This window comes from Xiphophorus hellerii, chromosome 11 (genome assembly GCF_003331165.1).
Source record: "Xiphophorus hellerii strain 12219 chromosome 11, Xiphophorus_hellerii-4.1, whole genome shotgun sequence".
Lineage (NCBI taxonomy): Eukaryota > Metazoa > Chordata > Actinopteri > Cyprinodontiformes > Poeciliidae > Xiphophorus > Xiphophorus hellerii.
The window spans coordinates 22,873,318-22,897,375 of NC_045682.1; the positions used below are offsets into that span (position 1 = coordinate 22,873,318).

The 24,058-nt window shown below is 38.6% G+C and overlaps 2 protein-coding genes across 2 annotated transcripts; one reads left to right on the forward strand and one right to left on the reverse strand.

Moving 5' to 3' along the window:
• Positions 1-705: 705 nt before the first annotated feature.
• Positions 706-19,420, forward strand: supt20 (SPT20 homolog, SAGA complex component). The gene is made up of 24 exons (XM_032577156.1): positions 706-842; positions 1,315-1,410; positions 1,575-1,610; positions 1,744-1,869; positions 2,692-2,818; positions 2,916-3,019; positions 3,192-3,308; positions 3,404-3,457; positions 4,372-4,511; positions 4,664-4,820; positions 6,477-6,533; positions 6,635-6,709; positions 7,536-7,705; positions 7,784-7,816; positions 7,918-8,029; positions 8,151-8,256; positions 11,380-11,538; positions 11,839-12,148; positions 12,230-12,345; positions 13,103-13,158; positions 13,644-13,754; positions 14,745-14,835; positions 15,043-15,242; positions 18,425-19,420. Exons 1-24 carry the CDS (start codon positions 825-827, stop codon positions 18,530-18,532), a joined length of 2,679 nt encoding a protein of 892 aa, XP_032433047.1. The 5' UTR covers positions 706-824; the 3' UTR covers positions 18,533-19,420.
• Positions 19,346-23,849, reverse strand: exosc8 (exosome component 8). The gene is made up of 11 exons (XM_032576147.1): positions 23,788-23,849; positions 23,505-23,541; positions 23,322-23,385; positions 23,154-23,227; positions 21,953-21,998; positions 21,762-21,867; positions 21,623-21,668; positions 21,443-21,539; positions 20,952-21,072; positions 20,181-20,287; positions 19,346-19,556 (listed from the first exon to the last, which is right to left on the reverse strand). The coding sequence occupies exons 1-11, from the start codon at positions 23,802-23,804 to the stop codon at positions 19,438-19,440; spliced, it is 834 nt and encodes a 277-aa protein (XP_032432038.1). The 5' UTR covers positions 23,805-23,849; the 3' UTR covers positions 19,346-19,437.
• Positions 23,850-24,058: the final 209 nt, after the last annotated feature.

The following is a 24,058-nucleotide window of genomic DNA, read 5'->3' on the forward strand; positions in this document are numbered from 1 at the left end:
TGGAAAAACTGCATCATGTTACAGGACTATGTTTCTTCCTCGGGGACAGGAAAACCGATCAACATTGAATATGTTGAAAAACAGCATCATCCTGCAGGGATGTGTTTCTTCCCCAGGGACAGGAAAACTGATCAGAATTGTCAGAAAAAGAAACTCTGTGAAATCCTGAAACTACAATAAACTTGAGACACCAATTGATGTTCCCCACCAGCAAAGGAACCACCTTAAATATGCAAGAGCTATAGTGGAATGGTTTTGAACAAAGTATGATTATTCATATGTTACATGGAGACAGATGGTCTTCAGTGGTCTTATCTTCAATAAGAACTGAAGATAAGAGCAAGGGCATAGTCAAAGACCAGACCCATAATGTATTGAGATTGGAGAAATGCATTATGGGAAATTCAAGTGGATAATAGTATTTAAGAAACTATGCTAAGGTTCCACTGTACTTCAATTGTGAGGGCGTAATTTATTGTTCATTACATTGAACAATGAGCAACTTCATGTGCCCATTTTGTATTATTTTGCTACTTTCATTCAATAGTATTATCAATTGGTTTGTCACCGACATGTTCCAAACGCATGTTGTAAACCTGGATGGACATGTAAAAAGAAAAACTGAATGAATTATTGATCAGGTATGGATCAGTTGTGAGGTATAGGTGCCGGCTGAGGCTCCTCCCACCGCTACTCAGACCGGAAGTTTAGCTGTTGTTGTCACACTGGAAGAAAATGGCTGCTGCTCCGACTTTTTTTCACTGAAGACACTGATATTTCCATTTCATTTTGTTTCATTGCACTGGGGGCTTTTCTCGACCGCTATGCAACCTCAAAGGCAAGTGCGTTCTGTTCGCTGACACCGACCTGTCTCGGCTTTGTTATGTCCCAGACGGTGTAGTGTAGCTTTTAACTTCAAGCTTGTGCTAGCGTTAGCCATACTAGCCTCAACGGTCAGGCATCACCGAGCTTGTTGCTGTTCAGGCACTCTCTCTGGACTCCATTCACTGTCACTGGAGTTTCATCTGACACATACATTTTATTCACTCCCGGCTACTTTCGGCGTGTATTTACTTTATTGTAGGATTTTAAGCAAAAATAAAAGATGGAACAACTTAGATTACAGTTCGCTCGTCAGTAACCGTTGGTGTTTTAATATGTTGCAGCTAATTGATTGCCAGCAACACTGTTTTAGCATAAAGAATGTGTGAACGACCCGATGGCCACTCTCGGTGCATAGATGTTTATCATCACTTTTGATGGGAGTTTGGTTTAACCGACTGCTTGCAATGTGTCTGCTGTTCTGCTCTGCAGGGTGTGAATGGTCACTCTAGGAAGGTGACAGTGTGGGGCAGAAAGGACAGCATCGTAAACTGTCACTCGCCTTGCAGCTGGCAGTGGACCACAATGGTAAATGCAATATATGAAGTTTCACTTCACCCACATATTTGCTTCATTTTTACTATAGCTGTTAATCAGATTGTAGCATTTCAGGGAGAAACCTCTCGTATGCTCTGATCTCAGGCTGTTTATACATCCAACTGATCTGTTTTTTTTAATTATCCACCTCAAAGCAACAAGTTCTGGAATATGCATTGGATCGAGCCGAGGTAAAATGTTATTTCAGCCATGCCTGTTTATATATTGGTGGAATAATGTATTTTTAAAAAGTTTTAGGTTAGCATCAATTCTGCAAAGCTTTCCTTATGCTTCGTAATTCAGTTTATTATTTGTGTGTTGTAGTACATTGTGGAAAGTGCTCGACAGCGACCAGCCAAAAGAAGAATCTCATCCAGCGGCAGGAAGAGTTTGTATCAGAAGCTCCATGAGCTCTATATTGAAGAATGTGAAAAAGAACCAGAGTTAAAGGTTTGTGTTTGGCTGCTTAACTCATAAATTAAATATTGAATAAATAAATAAGTTAGAATACCTATTAGAATTTATTTATTTTAGTAATTTAATTCAAAAAGTGAAACTTATATTACTTGATTGATTAGGCAAACTTGTATATCTCTTAATTTTGATGATTAAGGCTTACGGCTAATGAACTCTCTAGCATTAACAGTAGCTCAGAAATTTTGAATATTGAACACAATGATTTTTTTTAAATCATGAAGGAAATCTCAGCCTCATGATTGGCTGTTCTTGACAGTTTCAGTTTTCTCAATGCTGTGCCTGTTCCTGTTGCTTATGTACGTTTCCTTTCCACTTGGCTTTACATTAATATGCTTGGATTCAGCACTTTGTAAATGATCAGCTAATAATAAGCACTAATGGTGTCTGAATTTTAAAATAATTTTTGTCATCATTGTAATATATAGCATAAAAATACATGAAATTATTCAGGAATTGTCCTATAGGATTGCAGTTTTCTGAAATAACTGCAGCCATGTAATCATTATTTACTTGTGCCAAGCTGAGTGTGTTGATGCTGTTTTTTTATTCAGACTGATAGAATTCTTCCTTCACATTAAAATATTTCAGGCTATATACATTTTTGCAGCTTTTTAAAATGCACATATTATGCCATTCCAAAAGACCCATTACACATATGCCACAAGTTTAGAGCTGCTTGACAACATCCACCTAATTTTGTAAAATAAAGCAATATCTTGTCCTTTAGGTTGTACGGTATTCCAGAAAATAGTTCCAACATTCCCTGAGTAGGTCTTTTCCCGTCTCTTTCTGCAGAATCTGAGAAGAAATGTGAATCTACTAGAAAAGCTGGTGTCTCAGGAGTCTGTATCGTGTCTGGTGGTCAACCTGTACCCTGGGAATGAAGGCTATTCGCTAATGCTCAGGGGCAAAAATGGATCCGGTAAAACTAGTTATGTAGAGTTTTTTTTTGTTTTTTTTTACCTCTACATGCATGTAATATAGTGTTTCTAACCAGATCATTTTGTTCTGCTGTCTAGACTCTGAAACCATCCGTCTCCCATATGAAGAAAGAGAGCTTCTGGAGTACCTGGATGCGGAGGAGTTGCCTCCCATTCTGGTGGATCTGTTGGAGAAATCACAGGTGTGTGAGCAGAGTGGATCCTGCAGTAACAGCTTCAGATTGAAACCATATAAAGGAGGTGGAAAAGCAGTGATGCACAGTATTTTCTAAATTTCTGACATAATTAGTTTAGGTATCCTCTTAAATACCTAACTGCTAGTTGCTGACTGCTGATTTGTGGGTTGTGTCTCAGGTGAACATCTTCCACTGTGGCTGTGTAATAGTCGAGGTGAGAGACTACAGGCAAGCTGGTAATACAAAGATCCCCACCTATCAGAGCAGGCACATTCTTCTGCGGCCAACCATGCAGGTAATTTACTGACTGACATAATATGATGTTAAGTTATTGCTGGAACATTTTCTGACTGTTATCCAGAAACTAAAACAACTCTGTTTGCCCTGCAGACTCTAATCTGTGACGTGCATGCCATGACCAGTGACCACCACAAGTGGACACAGGTAAATGACCATGCTAGGTGATAGAGTTGTGAATGTTGGTCTCCTGTTATCACTATCATGCATCTCAGTCTCTTGTATCCTTGGGTTAAAATGCAGCCTCACAGCTACATTCTTCGTTATATAGTCAGGCAGCAAAATCTGAAGTAGGATTTTGTTTTGTTAGTAAAATTCTGAATGTTTTTGTTAAAAACACATTTTCTTTCAATACCAGAAAACACCTGCTACTGAAAGCTGCCCATGCTCTACCTTACATTAACGTTGGTCAGCAATTCTTTACAAAAAGCTTTAGTACATTTATATGTACATGTTACATAAATAGTTTTTAAGTCACTGCTTTTAATCAGAGCCTATGCCACTATTCTAGAATCTTTAATTGCATTACGATTACTGACATTAATATTGTCTGTTTGGTTTTTGTGTCCTTTGCTGTTTTATGCTTTTGCATAGATGTATTTTTAATTATTACTCCTTTTTCTTCAGTTTTTAAATAAATAATAATCTAAAAGCTGTAATGTTTGCCAAGATGGTAATGATTTATTTTTTTGTACTTTTTTACTCTGCATTGTCACCTGTACTTGGTAGACGTTAGCAAGATCACAAAGTTTGTATGTCTTGCTTTGATTTTATTGTAAATACAAATGCCTACCTTTTTTCTGAAAATAGTTGAAATTGCTTCAAGATTTCTTTCAAAGCTGAGGAACTTCCTAATCAGTTCCATTTGTTTCTACGTGCAAAAAACTCCCTTTTTTAAATTCTAACACTGATTGGAAAGCTTTCTGTTCTGCTATTTTTATTTGAATAAAGCACATGCACTATAGATGTATGTTGTCATTCTAACCACTTCTCATGTTTCTGGATCATTTTTGAAGCCGACTCAATTGTTGGCCTTTTCTCTCGTTTCTTCCCTGCTGTAGGATGATAAATTGCAGCTGGAGAGTCAGTTGATTTTGGCCACAGCTGAACCTCTGTGCCTGGATCCTTCCATTTCTGTTACTTGCACAGCCAACCGTCTGCTCTACAACAAACAGAAAATGAACACTCGCTCGATGAAACGGTACTGAGTACACTCTACGGAGTTGGCAGGAGCTAAGCTTGGTTTTAGTCATACAAGGGGAAATCTTAAACAATAGTTATTAAAAGTGAAGCCATGGGATTGTGAAAAGAAAACAGGAAAATAATGCAAACATTTGTTTATCTGTTTTGTAGGTGTTTTAAGAGGCACTCCCGGGCTGCTTTGAACAGACAGCAGGAACTATCTCATCTGCCCGTGCCACCACAGCTACGACTCTACGACTACCTTCAGAAGAGGAAGGAAAGGAAACCTGCTCCTGTCATAGACTTAAAAATCTCAAAGGTTGGAAATGTAAGTTGATGGTTATTCCCAATCAGTTTCTCCAAATACATCAGTTTTCTCCTGTAGCTGAAAAGCAGAGGTGCTAAGAATTTGGAAATTATATTTATTGAGCACACATGATATGTATGTGTGGGTGCAGTTTCTGTAATACAGGCATTTACTGGCAAAATGATCAGGGTGATATTATGAATTCTTTAACATCATATAGGAAAAAAAGCTATTTATTTTGTTGCATTTTTTTTTTCTCTAAACACTTACTGTTACTATAAATAGCAGTTGTTCCTTACCTTATCTCCTACATTTCCAAAAGGCCATTAACATTTCCAATATGTTTCATGACAAATGCAGATGGAAAGGTTGAAAGGATAAAATGTAGCAAGTTAGCTGTACTAAAATTGGCCTTACTGTTATCTGCTGAAACTCTTGCTCTCTCTTGCAGCCTGAATGAAGCACAAAACTGTCTCAAATAGGGTGCCCCCAATAAATTGACCCCGATTTCCTTAATTTTGAGAAATCTGTCATTAGTAATGGATCTCTTATCCACTGATCTAATCTAGCTCTGCAAAGATATGAAAATCAGCCACTGCTCCCTTTTGTTCTATCGTGAGAAAGGGCCAATTGAAAACATCTGTCCACCTGGTCACAGCCGCATGTGCTTGTTTAACAATAGTCACCCCACTGTTGCTATATAAATCAACTTTTCAGATTAAAATTTGGCCAAAAAGTGGCAGGTCAGGCTTTATAAAGATCAGTGATCGGCCAGAAAACTGCAGTCGGTACAGCCTTAGTCCCAACATGCAGCAGAAAATATACTTCTCTTTTAAATAGATTCTGTCATCTCTGTGGTTTAAGCATGGCTAACTTTGACGTTTTTTACTGTACACATAGAGTAACTTGGTTTACACTTAAGGCAAAGACTGGATTTTTTAAATTTCGAGCCGCCGGTCCACTGATGGAACCAATCATGCTGAAAATCTGTTTACTAGCTAATTTCTCTGTGCAGCTCTTCTTCCAGCCTCCTTGTGACACTGTAATTGATTAAGTGGGTATAAAATACTTGTTAAATAAATGGATGATTTTTAGGTTTGAAGACCATGAAAAGGAATTCATACCTAACAGGCTAATCATGGTTGTTGATCTTCCAATATTTCTCACAGTTTTAAAATGTGTCTGGGTTCCTTATCCAGCTGCGTTATGAATCACCCTTCATAAACATTCAAACCAAAGAATGCATCTGAGAAATCAATTTGTTAGTCGCTTTAATGCTTGTTTCTCCCTGCATCTGTTGTTGGTGTGAGTTTAATGGTTCTCTGTGTTATTTGTTCCTTTGGGCATTTCCACACCTGTTTCTTGGAGATACTGCAGTGTTACTAGTACTAAATTCAGAGATTGTTTAGTCTATATTTTTACTCAAATCTGTGAGCCAAAATTAAAGCACCACTAAAAATATGTTATAGCCAACATTATTATGGTTGTAATGATTGGCATGTCATCTAGGCACAGCAGAACTAATTGCTGCTTTTCTGTTTTTAAATATAACATTAAATCTTGGAATACCTTAATATTAGATCATGCTATACATCTCAAAGAATCTCATATCACGCCAAGCCTAACCCAGAGTTAACATCTCTGTTTATTGTCATCTGTGCCTCTCAACATTCACAGTGTGTCGACATGTGGAAGCAGAACAACTGCCAGCTAACAGTACCGAAGGAGATTGATGTAAGTAACACGGGATCATTAAAACGCTACTGTAAAACTAAAGGATGATTTGTTCAAATGAGGGCCCAGCCATCTTGATCTTTTTTGTGGTTCTGCTGTAGGTGGAAAAGTATGCCGTGGTTGAGAAATCGTTGCAGTTGGGAGACGCTCAAACCACTGTGATCTGGCCTGCTGAAGTAAGTTTGGCTCTTGTATTTAACACTCCCTGAGGATGAAAAGCAATACTGCCTGTGTGCTGTCAGAAGAAAAAAGCTGCAAGAGCTTGTTAAAAATGTTTATGGCCCCATTAAAAACCAAGTTAATTATTTTTGACCGGCTATATTGTGCAACATGACCACACAGTATCTTTAATTTAGTGTGCATAAAGGAAATAATAAAAACAGGAACAGTTTGGAGCTGTTTTAAATTTCACTCCTGCTTCTACTAATGTCCTTAGAAAAGCCTGAGTGTTGTTTTCCATGGGCTGCATTGTTTCTTCTTAGATATGAAGTTTCTACAAAGTCTGGAAAAGTATGGAATATTTTTCAAGTGTTTACTAGGTCTTCATGGATGCTGAAAAAGTATCTTCCATGCATTGTTCCAGCTAGACATCTGTCCATTTATTCCTGTATTCTTTCATTTTATTTATTTCCTTTTTTTATGTTGTTTTTTTTTCTTGCTTTTATTTTGTAATTTTGTATTTACACATAGAAGAAAGAAAATCGAGAAATTTAGATATAAAAATGTTCTACTTCCTCATTTTGGAAGGTCACTGGAATAAAATTAGATATTTTTATGAAATTAAGGCCTAAAATATAGAGACCACTTAGTATGTTTTTTATAATCAGTCAAGAGTGCAAGACAATGAAATCATTAAACACATTTCCAGATCAGATAATGTGTAAATAATTAAAATGTGGCTTTGCAAAGACAAGTTATCAGATTCACATGGGACAGCATGTCAAAAAAGACGAAAGTCTGTACTTTTGTGGATGAAATGACATTGGCGGTCTGTCTAAACAGGAAGTTATAGATGACTACACATTTGAATGTGAAGTGGGCGGCCAAGCTCAGAGAACCAAGGTGTCCATCTTCCAGTCGATGGGGGACCCGCTGGTTTATGGGAAGATCTACTCTGCTAAAGAAACAAAAGCAGAGGAGGACAGCCCAGATTTAAAGCTTATACATCCGACGTAAGGATACAGCATCAAATAAATTTTTCCTGACATAATTGGATTTTAAGTCATTTATTTTCATTGTTGAATTTGCAGTTTCCTCATAGGGTCAAAGATCGATGCAGAAAGGTCAGTCTCATCTTTAGTTTGTCGATTGGTCCCTAATCCTGTCATGCAGTTTTTTTAGTGCACTTTTAAATAATTCTGTACATTTTTTATCTGTTTCACAGGTTTCTTACCCAGTACAAAGGAGTCTATGAGAAAGATGTGAAGTGTGAGGTCAGGATGTCCCATAACTCAGGCAACGTGGGACAGGGGCCTCTGTCCCCCAGCAAAGATGAGGCAAGAACCTTTCTTCCTTTGAGAATTTGTAGCTATTGCTTCATTAAGACCAACTGAATTGGTTTTAGATTATGTGATGTCTTGGTTAGACCTTTATGATTTACCATGATGTCATCTGCAGGGTGATGGTATTTCTCCTCTTGTACAGACGTCTGTGTTAGGAAAAGGGGTGAAGCATCGACCCCCTCCCATAAAACTGCCTTCAGGATCGGGCAGCAGCTCCTCAGGTACGTCCCACATGGTTCCTACCAACTCTGGAAAATTCTGGAAATTAATTTTACGTATTTTCAAGGTCTGGATTAAGTAAGCAGAAAATTGAGAAATTTGTGTTTTTCCCAGTCTCATATGCTAGATTTTATTAGTCTATCTGCTTCTCCATCACCTATACATACATTATTCATCCATCTGTCCATCATTCTTCTGTTTATCCAGCCTTTCATTGACACATCTATTATACATTTGTTAGTAATCTAGTAACTTTTCCAACTATCTATTTCTCCACACATCTGTCATTATCCACCCTTTGTCTATATTTTTTGTTTCTTCCTTTCTATTTTTCTTTTCATCTTTCTTTCGCATTGCATGCTGGGGTTTGGTGGTTGGGCGTGTGGTGAGTGGAATAAGAGATACAAATGTTTTTCTTTCTGTTTGTTTTTATGTCTGGATTGGTATTTGTTTTTGCAGTTTGGTTTCAACAGTAGTGCTTTTTGGTTACTGGTTGCGTTTTTTCCTGCAGGGATGGTGTCCTTAAAGACACCGTCCCTATTATTGAGAGATAGAGTAAGAGTGGAACATGGAAATATTGCATATGCCTCTCTTATGACTAAAGGGGTTGTTGTTTTTGTCAAGCAGCCCAAGTTGGTTTCTCAACTTGCTGAAAGTGGAATTGCAGTAAATGATGAGTTTATTAAAAATTCCCTTTTAGCTGTTCCGTCCACCCGGATTACACTGTCCAGAGTTCAACCCTTTGTAGAAACAAAGCACTAGTCCAGGAGCATATGTGATTCAGAAGAATAGTTTGGGCTAGAGGGATTCCAAACTTAAACACGTTCAATCTCTGCGTAGATAGGTGTTTACGTTCTTGGATTCACCAACCCAATCATTAGATGTTTCTTTCCATGGTAAACAGGAGGAAGGGATTTTATGTGGTTTAAGCAAGCGTGGGTGTTTTGAAGTATTTTGAGTATGAAGATGTGGGGCAACTAAATGTATTATTAATTTAGTGTGCCACAGTAAGGGAAAATAAGGCAGAAAAACTGTTGAGGAACAGTTCAAAACCACTTGTTTTCTTTTTCCCCACTCTCTGCGTCATCTACGCGACACACAGTCCCATTGCCATAGCAAATGACTGACAACAACGCCACTGATGTATCAGGATTCACACCAAAAACACAAAAACGTTTCCCACACAAAGAACAGAACATTCATTTTGTTGCAGTATTATGTTTTCATTTTTGATAACTATTTTATGATTATTAATAAGTGATTGTCTAAACACAGCAGTGGTAGCTTAGTAGATTAGCTAATTTAAACTTCTTCTCTACTGATGATCTGTCAGAGTTCGTCTGTGGGTCGTGTTTTCTTTTTTTTTCTTTAACTGAACCGAAACACGAGTTCCGCAGCACAATTTTGCGTGTTATGTTGACAACTTGATAGAAAAACCAATAATAGTCATCATTGGCAAGCAATTGTTTGCCTTCCACACAGAGCTGGAGGGTGGGATCTTCCACACGTGACGTCATGCTGCAAAGTGTCTATGGATATTACATCTGAGACTGCTCTTTTCAGACTGCAAACTTCTCAAAAGCTGTTTGGTGGATGTGGATACTTTTGGTTGCCTTTGGCTCGGCTGCTTTTCTGGAAAGCTACACGTCTTGGACTGGACAAGCATCTTTTTATGTCAGAAACATCAGAGCTCGATCTGACCTTGTTAGCACATTTCTGTTGCTCAGCAATTGATGCTTAGAGAACCTTAAAAGTTTTCTGGGATTCTGATCCTAGATCTGACATGTGGATTTTGGAGGAACCATTGTTCTATAATGACTTTGTTACACAAGACTGATGTCGGCCTCCACAATAAGGACTAAATTTGTTCAAGCTGGGTTTGTGAAACTTGGTCACCTTGCAAGAATTTCAATGAAAAGGGTATGCAATACTTACATCAAGTCTATCAGATTTCTGAAGAGGATTACGGAAGTAGTCTGGCAGTCCGCACCCGTGCCACTTAGAGTATTAGATGAAAACAGTGCTCTAGTTAACCAATGGAACAATGAATATAAGTACATATTTCCAGTACTTTTAGTCACTCCAATTCTTGATTGTTTGTATGATGAGAGTAGATTGCTTCTTTCTCTGAAAATGCCTGTGTTGGGAGCTCTCAGTTCCTGTGGAAAGAAGCAGCTCTGTCAAAGCTGCGCTCTCTGGCTGGTGTCAGAGAGTTGAGGTGGACTCAGATTTTTGGATTGTATCTTACCCCTAAAGGCAGATGAAAGATCCTGTATAAGCTACCTGTTGAAAAGCGGGTTGGTGACCTCCAGTGGAAGATTATATATGGTCAGTATCTATAAACCAATGCAGAGCTCACTTTAACCCAATTGCTTGGGAGGAATGTTCTTTTTGCAGACATCAAGCGACACTGGAAGATTTGTTTTTGTCTTGTTGAATGTTAAAAAGCTGGTTTAGGATTTTTGCAAGACTATTTGGAAGTTCCGAGTGAACAATTTTCTACAGCTGTTGTTGTTTGTGGTCTTTAATTCACTGCTAGTAAAAGTAAGATTCTTGTTTTACTTAATTTCCGTTTCAGAATGGTAAAGTTAGCAATTTGAAAAACAACAGTCCAATCCTGTTTGGACAGAATTGGACTGTTGTGATGAATAAATATGAGTTAAAGGTCTCTCTCTCTCTATTTCTCTCTCATTCTTTCTTTGTTTATTTCTCTCTGTCCTTCCTTCATTTGAATACATAATTAACAGGGTTAAATGCTTACTAACTTTAGTTATTTTACTATTGTTTTTCAAGTTACTCTTCATTTTAACAAGTACAAGTGTGTCACCAGTGGAAAAAGAGAGTTAATCCAGTCTTCGTCACAAAAACAATGAACAGCATATGATGTCTTAGTTTTCTCAGGTTCCAGTACACAAACATGTCAGTGGGAGTTTGCGCTACATTTGTAGGAAAGAGGTGAACCTTCCGAAATCACCAACTTAAAACTAAATGTTTACCAGATGTTTTCTACTCCTAAGGATCAAAGCACCATCTGGGATTGTTAGTACCTAACTTAAGCTTTAAAAAGGGTTAAACAAAGCTTTCTGAGCACTTATATATATAAAGAGTGCTGATCTTCTTTCTAGGTAATCCGTATAGTTCGCAAACCACGAGTGGTTTACTAAAGTGTCCTACGCCGCCACCTCCAGCCAAAAGCCAGACTCTGAACAGGAAGCACTCCATGGAGCTGGGCCAGGTGGGCCTGCTGTCACCTGCCTCCCTCTCGCCGATGGGCTCCACGCAGAGTGAGTACTGCCAACTCTGACTAACTCTTGGGCTCAGTGTGAGCTGTGCTGGAGCGTGCTCCGCCAGCTTGTCTCCCAGCTTCCAAGTTTAACAGATGTGAATTTTTTATGACGAATTCTGATGGATTACCCCAGCAAGAGACCAAATCTCAAGAAATTTGGAAAAATATGGGAACAAGCTTGAGACCTTTGGGAAATGTTGGAATTTTTTAATACATATCATCTTGTCACTAAATAGTCATAAAAAGACTTCTTACTAAGCCTCATATTCTTTCTGGATATATTTTTTCTCCTCTTCAGGATCGGGAACCCCTAAGCCTTCTACTCCCACACCCACCAACACACCATGCTCAACCCCTCACCCTACCGATGCGCTCTCCACGCCCCTCTCAGTGACCCCTACCCCCACGGATCCTGCCATGGTTCAGAGCCAGTCACAAGCTCCCCTGCTTACACCTTTCGCCCAGCAACAACTGGCTCTTAGCCAGCCTCTACCTGTCATGTCCATCCCTCTTCCCACCATGGGGACATCGATCACCACAGGATCCACCTCTTCACAAGTTATGGCAAACCCAGGGCTCAACTTCATAAACGTGGTCAGCTCTGTCTGGTAAGAAACAAGTAGCACTGGATGCCTTGTCATATGCTAGTCATTGTGTGTTCTAGTATTGATTTGGCATTGTCTCTGTAGCAGTCCCCAGACTTTAATGAGTGGCTCCAACCCAATGCTGGGTCCAGGTCTTAATTTGAGTGGAATCCTGCCACCTGCAGGGTTGATGTCCACCATGCAGTCCGGTGCCCAGACTGGTAAGCACTCACTGGCACAAGTGCTCCAACTTATTGTAGACACATATTAGGAGTGGTTCCTAATATTAAACATTCAAAAATCAGACAGGACTGTGTTTCTTTTTTTTTTTTCTAAACTTAAAATTATTCTTTTTTTAAAAATATCTGCTTGAAAAACTGCAATACCAATGTTTCACCAGTGGGTGTCATAGTACCTCATGTCACAAGTGAAGTCAGACTGAATAATTTGTTGCTTCAGCAGTTTCATGCCAGTAAACTGAACAACAGTTCAGGCACACAACCAAAGATTTTCCTACAATTCTTTAATGAAAAAAGAAATTTTCTAAAAAAAAATAGTTCCAAAGTAATCGTAATTAGGAATGCATCGATATCAGCTGATGTGAGTCATTTGGTAAAAAATTATTATATATATAGATGGGAGCTTGCAATGCTACAAAAATATTATTATTAATCAGTTACTGCATTAAACATTCTGATCTTTTCTGTCCAATCTTTTTTCTTTGCGTCCCAAAACGTAGCAACATAAAGCACTTACTGTAAATAAGAATTTTTTTACTGTCAATGTATACTCAAAATGAATAACATTGTAAAACAATCCTGCCTTATCCTATGTTTATATGTAATGTTACATATATGTAACAATCAATTTAAAGATGTCACAAGGATCTAATAATAACAGTCAACAGATAAGTTTCTGCTAAGAAAGTAAAAAGCGTATTAGTTGTTTATGCTGTTGTGTGGTTCTGGTTTGTTACAGGGAGTCCTTTTGGTCTGAACAACAGTGCTGGACTGAGACCGCTGAACCTGTTACAGGTAGGCCTCTCTCAGTCATTGTAAGGAGCATGTTGATGGATTTTTCCTCACCCTTACCTTCGTTGCCACGTGATGTGTGAACCAGTTGCACAGATTAAACTTTCTTTTATTCCCTTCCATCTCATTGCATATGCAAAGCAGAAAGTACCATACTTTTTACTAAAGTAACATTTTATACTCAATTGGAAAATATTATTGCTATTGTCTGACTGGAAGTGCTTAGTCTTTGCAGGGGGAATAGCAGTAAACTAGAAGAATCCCTCTTTTGAATCCAGTTTAGTTCTGACTATTTCTTTGTAGGAACAGTCTAAGTTGGGCTCCTTTTTAACTCTACCATATCCTTCTTCCTCCCTTTTCCATCACATGTACACGATTTCCCTCCCTCCCGTTCTGTCCTCCCATCCTCCATTCGTCCTCAACTCCTTGTGTTTTACTCCCCTACTTTTTTGTGTGCGTGTCGGTGTGTCCATGTTATTCATCTCCAGATCCCCCCTGGTCCTTACATCCTTAACTCTCTGCAGCAGCAGCAGCTGTCCCAGTTCTCCCCACAGCAGAGTCAGTCAGCTACGTCCAGTCCTCAACAGCAGGGGGAGATGGTGAGACACTGATATTTAAACACGCACTGCCAGCAGTAAAGACTACACAATCAAAGATGTGCAAAATATGTTGGCTAGAACCTGTGACTTCTACTACAATAGCAACATTTGAAACCAATTTCCAAACCAATTTCATCATGGTGGTGGCATCATGATGATGTGGGGATGCTTTTGTTGGTCTGGATTGACGGGAGATGGATGAAGCTGAATACATGGGAATACAGGACAGGAACCTTTTAGAAGCTGTTTTGCAAAAGAAACCAACCTAAACATGCAGTCAGAGCAACAATTAAATGTTTGCAGAAATTATATTTATGTGACAGAATGACCCAGTCAAAGAAATATAACCATGAATCCATTTCAAGTCTCCATCCATTCTGACTGAGCTCAGGCTACTTTCAAAGAATAATGGTCATGAATGGTTTTCTCTAGATTGTTTGTAACACAGATTTCAGCAACAAGGCACTTCAAAGTGCTTTACATGATAAAACTTAACATATGCAAAAATTGTAGCTGTAGTTGCAAGAAAAATTTCATCTATGAGATATTGTTGTGGGAGCCTGGAATACAAATACACACCACACTTTTCAGATTATTTTTTAAAAGAAGAAAAAAACATTCCCATTTTCTTTCCATTTCACAATCCTCTGCCAAAGCATGAACTTTAGTTAAGTAAGGCATGCCCCACAGCATGATGCTGCCACCACCATGTTTCAGATTTTCAGATTGGGGATGTTATATTGACATTTTTTAAGTCTCTTTCTTCAACTTCACAGTTAGGCCTTATATTGTGTCAGTCAGATAAAATATCAGGAAATATGTTGAAGGGAAAAGTTTTGCAAATACTTTTGTGAGGCACTGTATTATTATTTCTACTTGCACATCTCCTCTACATTTGCTCTCTTTTTGTAAAACACACGTGTTTGTGATTGTACAGGTTTGTCTCTGTTGTCAGCTGCATGTAATTTTACCTGCTGTCTGTCGTTTCAGAGCGACCAGGGATCCGATCAGAGTTTAGGAAACCAGCAGACGGCTGTCATCAATCTCGGGGTTGGAAGCTTCATGTCTCCACAGACAGCAGGTAGGAGCCACACCGACTCACCAACACAGCAGCACACACTTCTACTCTCAATCACTATGTTAACCTGCTTCCACACAGATGACACCATCACACTCACCACTATGAATCAGACATGATGTGTTATTGTTTTTATGATTGTATTTACTGTTCATAATATGTAAATAACCATGATCATTTTGTTGAAGTTAGTTATTGTTCTTCTCTTAGAGGAACGTGTAAAACTGGCAGGAGAGACTCAACTTCCCCCTCTTCTCTGCTACATTTTCTCTTTTTTTTCATTCCCCCCTGTTATTTTATTTTATTTTTTGCCTCCACCCTTTTCCCCCGTTCTGTATTGCCCTCCTTCCTCTCAAATCACTCTGTTCCTTCACGCCTTAACTCCCCACCCAATTCATGCTATTTGCCCATAATCCATGCACATGGTATTTTTTTAATGTGCTACTGGATTCCCTCCAATGTTCCACCTTTTTGCCCTCTTGTTTCATCTGTCTGTGTGGTACTTTAACTGAAACTGCACTCTCTCCCCTCCTCATCCTCACCAATGTTTTCCTCTTTGTGCCTATTCTCTCCTCACACTTCACCCCATGTCTCTTTCTGACCTCCTTCTCATCATCACCCATTTCCTACTTGGGGTTCCCCATTCTCCCCCTTCCTCCTCCTCCTCCTCCCCCTCCCCTTAGTGCTGTCCCAGTTGGGCTGTGGGCTGGACGGGTCTGGGCCCCCGCTGCCTTCTCCAAGGCTTCAGCAGCAGCACCAGCCACAGATTCAAGTAATACAGCAACATTAACATTCATATACACTCAGAGAGGTTTGTAGGAAGCGAACACAGAGACAGGAGCAAGCAGCCAACTGTCTGTGGCTTTATTCACCAGGCAGCTGTTTGTTTTGCTGTTCTGTAAACTTTGAGGAAATAAGGGAACACATGATTTTTTTTAATGTTTCAAATTCTAAAGCAGGCAATTTGTTTCTTTTTTTTTTCAATTGTTTTGCATAGAGTGCATTGAAAACGTATTCATACTCCTTAGAATTTCTTGACATTTTGTCACATTAGAACCACAAGAGCCCAACACAAACTAGTGCATAATCACAAACAGATATATTGTTTTCGAATTTTGGCACAAATAAAAATCTGAAAAGCCTGGCATCCATTTATTTTCAGACTCCTTTCCTCTGACACCTCTTAATAAAATTCAGTTCAGCCTGTAGTTTGAGGAGTTACTGGTGTTGTAAATGGTCTACTGAAATCCAGCTGGTTTTTAAAGACCTTAAAAGTTGGAAAGCATTAGCAAACAAAAAGCCTTATGAAAACCAACAACTGTTCAATCCATCATCTTGAAATAAAATGTGTATGAAACAACTACAACCCTACCAAGATGTGACGATCCACCTGACTGTCAGGCCAGGAAAGGACAGTGTTAAAACTACAAGCAGCCAACAGCACTGTTCTGATCTAGAGTTCACATGAGACAGTATGTTGACAGGACCCATCCACTCCACAAATCTGGTGTTTGGAAGAGCTGCAAGAAAAACATTGTTGAAAGAAGCCTAAAGAAGTCTGTTTAATGTTTGCCTCAAGCTATGTAGGGAATATTCCACTCTACCCAGGTATCAAACCTTTTTCATTTTCAAACAGATTTTCCTGCATTTAGTATCATTTTCCAATCAACTCTGTCTTTAATAAAGGAAAGACATTGTAATTTTTGTCTTATTTGGCCAGAACACCCTCTTTCACATATGAATTGTTAATACCAGACAATATCAAAATCAGTGACTCAAAACAATCAGCTCTGATTCTTTATAGATTTCTCTTTTTTGTATGATTGTGACTGAATTGGAATGTAACAGACTTAACTTGATTCAGTTCATATGATTGGCTTTACCTGATTGTACATTTATGTATGTAAATTGGTGGTAAAAAAATTAACTAAGCTGAAATAACACAGTCTGAACATAAAACTGCAGTGAAATAAAGTACAGAGCTTCATCAAACCGAGAATCTGTTGCAAGATTTAAAATTTGCTGTTTAAAAAATGCTTCCCTTATAATCTGACTGAGCTTTATCTGTTTTACATAACAGAGTGAGCAAAAAATAAAATTTTCTGAATGCGCAAAGCTGGTAGAAGCATACACCTAAACCATGGGGCTGTAACTGCAACGAAAGGTGGTTTGACAAAGTGTTGAATCGACAGGAGCGTGTGCTTGCCAGACTTTTCAGATTTTTATTGGTGAAAATTTTAAAAATCAAGAATCATTTTCCTTCCACTTTACATTTAATGCCTACGCCTGACATGTCAAGCTCAATGCTTGTAATATGTGGCTCACAATACAATATAACATGGGGTGCAAGATGATATCATAAAATTATTAACAGCCTTCCTGTATTGTACTTACACCAAATATACCACATGGTCCATAATGCACTACAACAGCTAGTTACTCGATGGGGTGCACATAGGCGCTGCTTGTTGGAACGCCAGAGGAAGAAAACAGTGATACTTCCCACTTTACCAAACAATGACTAAGTCAGCCCTACTCCGTCCTCAAGTGAGGAGCGAGTTCATACCTTCTTTGCTGATCTAAGCAAAGAAAAAAAAATCCTGGAATCGTTTTACAATCCATGAAAAATGCATTTACAAACATCCAGATGGATTTTATAGAACTGCAGAGTGCCAGCACTATCAAAACCAAACGGGTCATAAAATTCTGCTGTAACTATCGTGTGCTTTACATCAAAGTTCGGTTGAAAAGAAAAATAGCAAAAGTTCACCTAAAACAGAATACCTTTTCAAAGCACTAAGTACATTTAGAATTTGATAACACCTAAATGTTAACAGAACAAGTTACATATCGTATTTTAGTCCAAAAGACGCACTAAACATTAAGCACTAGATTTTTTGGGGTGTGTTCTTTCCTGGTAATTTTCATCCAAACATTCTCAACTTAATATGTTTTAGATCTTTCTGCTGTGCTTTGTTTTTGGGTTTCTCCCAACAACCCACATATGTCAAAGCTTATGGCACTTCCAATGGCAGCAACTAACAACGTGTCAGACCAGAAGGCAGGCATGGTCTAAAACAGCATTTAGCAGTGAGATGTTCAGTTCATCTGTGCTGGCGCAAAACTGTTGAAAGGTTCCTGTGATCATAGGCTGATAGGCTGCAGGCATGAATGGAAGGGTTTTCCTCTCTCTCGGTTGCTGGGCTGCATGTTTGTCTTCACTGAGATCACAGCCAATAATGTGCGTCTCCAGACACAACTGGTGCTGCTTGACTGCATCCTGCCTCACTCCCAACACTTCCTCTCCCTCCCTTCTGAAAACCATTAACCTCTCTTCTGTATTTCTCCGCACACTCCTCTTGTATGTTGTGCAAACCGGCCTTTAAGTCAGCTTCACTAACCCTCGCTAACGTGGCACAAAGCATATTAGAGACGATTCAGTTTCAAGTGCGTGAGGCTGCTTCGCGTCAGGGGCAGTTAAAGTGTTAACCAATGCCAGACATGTAGATTAAGAAGCTCTCACTTTTTGTGATTATTCAGCTTAAAAACAGTGAGACTTTTCTGATTTGTTTGTTTACTTTTTTATTGAACAGTTGCAATTCTTGCAGCACCAAATGCAGCAGCAGCAAATGGCTATGGGAGCAGCGGTTCCTCAGGTGGGAGCGCCACGGCAACATACCGGCAGTCAGCCAAGAAGTAAGAGGAAGAGGAGCACGCCACAGCCCCTCCCAAAGTCATAGCAGACAGAAGTCACACTAAACCCCCAGCCCTACACACACACACACACACAAGGACATGAATGATCTATACTGTGCTGTTTGTCTGCCTCACTTTTAAGACAGCAGACAAAAGACTTGTTTATGCTTTTTCTATCTGATAAATTTGTATGTATTGGTTCTCAGAAGTTTTGGAAAGCCAAAACGTCCACTGTGGAGGATCAGGTTTTTACAACAGGGACTACTTTTCAAGTGAGATGGTCCAGAAGAAGGTGGGTCTGGTAAGCAACGGGCCTCCATGGTTACAATGTCCCGTTAGGAAGACTTTTTTTTTGTGAGGACTGAGAGGAGCCCGGATGCACATTCTCAGGAGGATTTTGCACGGGGCCGCCTGATCCTCCTGCCTCTGCTTTGTTGACCCCCCAATTCCCCTATCCCAAAATAAAAAACCCCAGTAGATACTGCCCTTTAAGCACAGATACAAGCTGAGCTTATATTGACACCAAATCCTCCATGTAACCATGACGACTTTGTGAGAATGCAAACCTGATCTTGGGAGTATTGCCTGGGGGCAGCTGTCTACCTCTCAGTCTGTTGGAAGTGTTTCTTCTGTTAGCGGTTCCAGCAAACAGGACTCAAGATCAACATGCAAGACAAGGTGTACTTTTTGTACAGCATATTTTGAAAAAGGTGTCACCTTTTAATAAGTCCAGGAGCCATGAGCATATTCTTTACATGACATCAGCTGAGCGTGCGCGAGGCATTTCTGGACACTGAGAAATAATTTTTTAAGCAGCCTTTGTCATCAGTTTTATTGTTATTAAAAAAAGAATATATATTGACAGTGGAAAATACAGCTTTTAGATATAAAACGTTGTCTTGACTGTTTTTATTTTGCCGTCTTCACACTGTCTAGAACCTTGTCGATGAGTTTGTGGATCTCTCTCTGCCGGGCTGTTGCTCGGTTGATGCAGTCCTGCAGCTTCTCTCTTGAAAGTGACGATCCACCTGAGCCACAAAAGGTGTTGATTAGCTTTTTTATATGTCCTTCCACCTTTATAAAACCTTGAGATGCATATTTTTTTATGTAAAAATTCTAGATTTGCTCACTATAAATTGATGACAAATATTTTTACATCAGGCAGGCTTCGAAACATGTTGTCTACCAACAGGAAGTAGGAAACAAAAAAGCAAGAATAGGACAGAACAGAATGAATGATGAGAAAAGAAGGAAGCAATAGAGGAGAGCCAAAGGACACAAAATATGGAGAGAAGTAGAACAAGAGCGGAGGTAAAGAAAGAAGGTTGGATACAGTAAAAGTGAAAGGAACAAATAAGTAAAGGAAGGACAGAAAAGGGGAAGTAAAGAAGTATTGGAGGACACCAAAATGAAGAGAATGCAAATCTGAAGTCTGGCTTAAAGTCTGAAAAAACAAATATTTTTCCAAGCTCAATTTTTTTATTCCATTCTCAACCAGACAAATATTGAGTTCAGATGTAAAATTTTAGGTGAACAACAATTATACTTCATTTTTGAAAGAAAAAAAAAAACAGTCATAACATTTTTGAACTGAGCAGCATTTCTATTCCCAGTCCTGTATGTTGAAAGAGTCCCTGCAGGCTGCATCTCACCTGGTTTATGTACAGAACAGAGACGACCCTCCTCATCTGTGACCACAGTGAGGTGAGCAGTTGACAGACTCTCCTCCTCAGCTGTGGGGTCTACAATCAGGATAGAGCTGAGCAGAGGGAGCCAGGAGGTGCAAAATAGACATGGGATGTAACAGAATCAAAGATCACATATTTAAAAAGAAAAAAATTGAAATCACACATTTTTATCTTAGCATTCCTGCAGTTCCAAATATTGTAAATAAGATATCAAAGAAAGAACTGGAGTGGCCAGAGTTTTTGTCCCATGAGGGTAAAGCTGTTTTAAAAGTGCTGTTAAGATAGAACGGAAACATATAGCACCACTAATTAGTAAGCTATGTATTAGCTGGGTATAGCAATGTTAGCTTGCCATGAAGTAACTCTTCATGAAGTAACATGTTACTCTTCATGTTACTTCATGAAGAGCAGAATGGGAAATGGTATATTTTTCTCAAGGACCTGTGAAGTACAACAAAATTTTTATTAAAAGTGTCAAAATAGTTTTTATATTATGCAAAACAAGATAACTATAGTATTCAATATGTTAGAATAGTTTAGGACCAGCAAAATATATTTCCTATTTTAATTAGTATCAATTTGATTATGTTATTAATTTTCTTATTTGTTTACATACATCCCACCAAACTGGTGTTTTCTCTTTAGACCATCATGTGTATTGGTTATTCTTCTCATATGGGATTACAATTGATGTAAATTATGGACAAAAAAAAGTTTTTTACTAGACAAGCTTACTCATCAAAGACGCAAAAGGAAGCACTGGCGGGATGTTTGTGAATATGAAGCCTTTGTCGCTTTTCCAAATTCACTTCTGGTGAACATGTCTCTTTGTTCACGGTGACTTCTGGGAGCTGTGCTGTAACAAGGGCAGGAAAAGTTTAGTCAAAGGATCAGATAATTCACTACATAAAATTATTTGAAAAAAAGCCAGCAGCACTGTATGACAGGCAGGTACAAAGTTAGTTTTATAGATGATGTGCCAGATAGATGAAATAAATTATTTTTTAAAGAGATGGATGAATTATGCTGTGCCTTGCTGATACTAACGTTTTCTCTGATTGGTCAATTACGATTGGTTGATGTGTTTGTGTACTAAAATAGAACGTTTTTAGTTTTGATCAATGGAAAATCAGCTGATTATGATCCCTGTCCAACTGATTGGTGCATCTCAAGCATTCTTTCTTTATTTTAGTTCCCTCCAGTGAAGTTGATGTAGAATCACATACTGTTCTTCAGGGCAGCCAGCAGGGCGATAATACAAGCGTCCAGAATGTTCCCGTCATAGTCGAGACACATAATGTCACAGTAGAGCACCCAACAAAGCTGCAACAACAACAAAAAAATCATTATTAATGATTTATCACATAAAACAATTAGCACAAGTGTGCTCATATTTCTCAAGCTACCTTTCCTCTGTCGACGCATAAGTCCTCTGCTTTGATCACCTCAGAGCTGCGGCGCACACACATCACAGATTAGTGAAAACACAGACAAGAGTTTAGGCAGTGAACACACACACACACAGTTGTGACATGTTGGTCACACCTTTCAATAACGTCAGCAATAAACTGGCTGGCAGCCTGGGCCTGTTCTCCTGGTGGACCCGGCCGAAAGCGGGACGAACACAGAGGAGGCAAATCCACGTTGGGCACTGAACATAAACATGTAAGGTTCATTAAAAACCTTGTTAGTAGTATTACAAAGGGATTTTCTACATGAGAGTATGTGATACTTGCCAATGTAACCTTTACCAGGGGCATCTGCTGTGGGGTTAGCCAGCTCCTGCACAAAAACAAGTTGTGAGATCTTTTAATGAGAAACTAATGGAAAATTTAGAACCAAGATGGTCGGACTTGATTTTTAAACTTTATTTAAATTGTGGTCAACTTCTTCACCAAAAATGTACTGTATGGTAATAAAAACACAGCTGGAGAGTGAAGAATGTATTTCCACTGCAGAGATTCTGAAAATACATTGTTAAAAGCACACTGAAGTAAAAACCTCATTCTTTGCACGTGTTTTAGTTGATGACAGCGGTGAAAAAAAAGTAAAGCCTTTCAGCCGGCATTAGTAAACACTATTGTGGATAAAAAATTTGACAGATCTTAATATAGATTCTGAAAGATTCAAGTTGCAAGTGTGTTTAACTGTAAGCATCTAATTCAGAGTTTGGCTCCAATGAGTGGTGAAAGAGACTGACATGGATAGCAATGCAAATGTTTATTTTTAGTATTTTAACTGACACATTGTTTTACTGTTTGCATTTTTCTATCTGACTTGTTTTTGTTCATACTACCAACTCATAAAATAAGTAAATTATTTGTTTTACTTGTATTAAATGGTCAAAGTCTGTTAATTAAGTGAATCAGTCTGAAGTCAGACGATAGATTAAGGGGTTTTTTTATTTATTTATTCTTATTGTCATTAAAAATAATTTTGAAGTCATAAGCTTAACACTAAACATAGGGGAGGAAAATGGTAGGGTTGGACTCGTTCTATGTCAGTATGACCAGCAATAATTTTAGGCATAACCATGCCCTCACCGTCTTCACAACAAACATCAAATGTTTTATTGTTGTCAATTTTTTTCTGAAAGTCATGTTGTGTTCTCATTTTAGCTCAGACTTTTAGCTGAGCCAAAAAGAATAGCAGAAAACATAAATGCCTGTACTTAAAAGATCATTTGGCCTATGTCTGTTGTGATGTCACCAGAGGCATGGTCATGTTGAATCTCGGAAATATTTATTTTTATCATAGATTTACAAAATTTCCAAACAAATAAAAAAAAGCTAACCATGAAGTCCTGTTCTGTTGTTGACAAACTTTCCCTAAGGTGAGCTGAACTGATGTTGCAGATCAAGTCTAGATGCTACCATTAAAAATACTTTTTTTTTAAAAGAAAATAAATTGTAAAACTCGGAAGTGTTGTGTCTGTACCGCTTTGATTCCGCAGATAATCGTTGTGTTTCCTATCTTCACCAATGCCGAACCATCTGCTGTGGATATGGATCCTGAAATAAAAGCGAAATATAGAATGTGCTCCCAAAATATTCCCTTAGGCTTAGAGATTAGTAAAAGTGGGTCAAAACCAGCAGCTCGTCTTACCAATGTTCAGTGTTGTGGTTCTGAATTCAGACAGCTCCCGTCCATCAGGTCGACAGTTTTCTTTCTGGATCGGAAACAATTACAGATTGAGTTTTCACATGAAATTTGTTCATGTGAAAATTCAATTTATTGAATCAGAAGATCGATGACAATCATGAACTGAACATGGAACATTTCACAAACCAAAAAGCTTCTGTGATACTCCAGAGGTTCCGCAATCCTATAGGTAAGATGGAAACAACATAAAGACATCACTACTCCGTACATGCATTAAACTATATCAATAAAATGAAGTGGAGAGGCAATGAAAAACTGACAGAAGCTCCTCGTGTTCTATATTTATCTAAGAATCATACTACGAACACATTTAATGTGCCGCTGTTTTTAAATAATTTCATACGCAAAAAGAAGCTAAAATAAAAGATTTGCATTTGTAAATAAAAATGAAAGATTTGAACAATCTTACTTGAACCCAGTCGCCATGATGTTTTGGTTAACCACGTGGGTTTATACTACGGTGGCCGGTTGGAGGAAGAGCACATTTTAAAAAAAAAGAAAGTGGGCTAATGGTACCAGTGCTCTCCACTGAATGTATTTACAAACAAGAATTGGGTGCACAAGTTTGGGTTACTTCTGACTATAACTGAATGGAGGGGGAGATTGAGCACGATTCTCTAACAAAATGTTTAATTAATCTCTTGCTAAAGGTGCACTCATTCTGAAAAAATAAATTGCAT

Coding starts and splice junctions, on each gene's coding strand:
- supt20 (XM_032577156.1), top strand. Junction 11,539..11,838: donor GCCGATGGGCTCCACGCAGA/GTGAGTACTGCC, acceptor TCTCCTCTTCAG/GATCGGGAACCCCTAAGCCT. Junction 12,346..13,102: donor GCAGTCCGGTGCCCAGACTG/GTAAGCACTCAC, acceptor GGTTTGTTACAG/GGAGTCCTTTTGGTCTGAAC.
- exosc8 (XM_032576147.1), bottom strand. Junction 21,999..23,153: donor TTATCTGCGGAATCAAAGCG/GTACAGACACAA, acceptor GTTTTTGTGCAG/GAGCTGGCTAACCCCACAGC. Junction 21,073..21,442: donor GCTGGCTGCCCTGAAGAACA/GTATGTGATTCT, acceptor CCCTTGTTACAG/CACAGCTCCCAGAAGTCACC.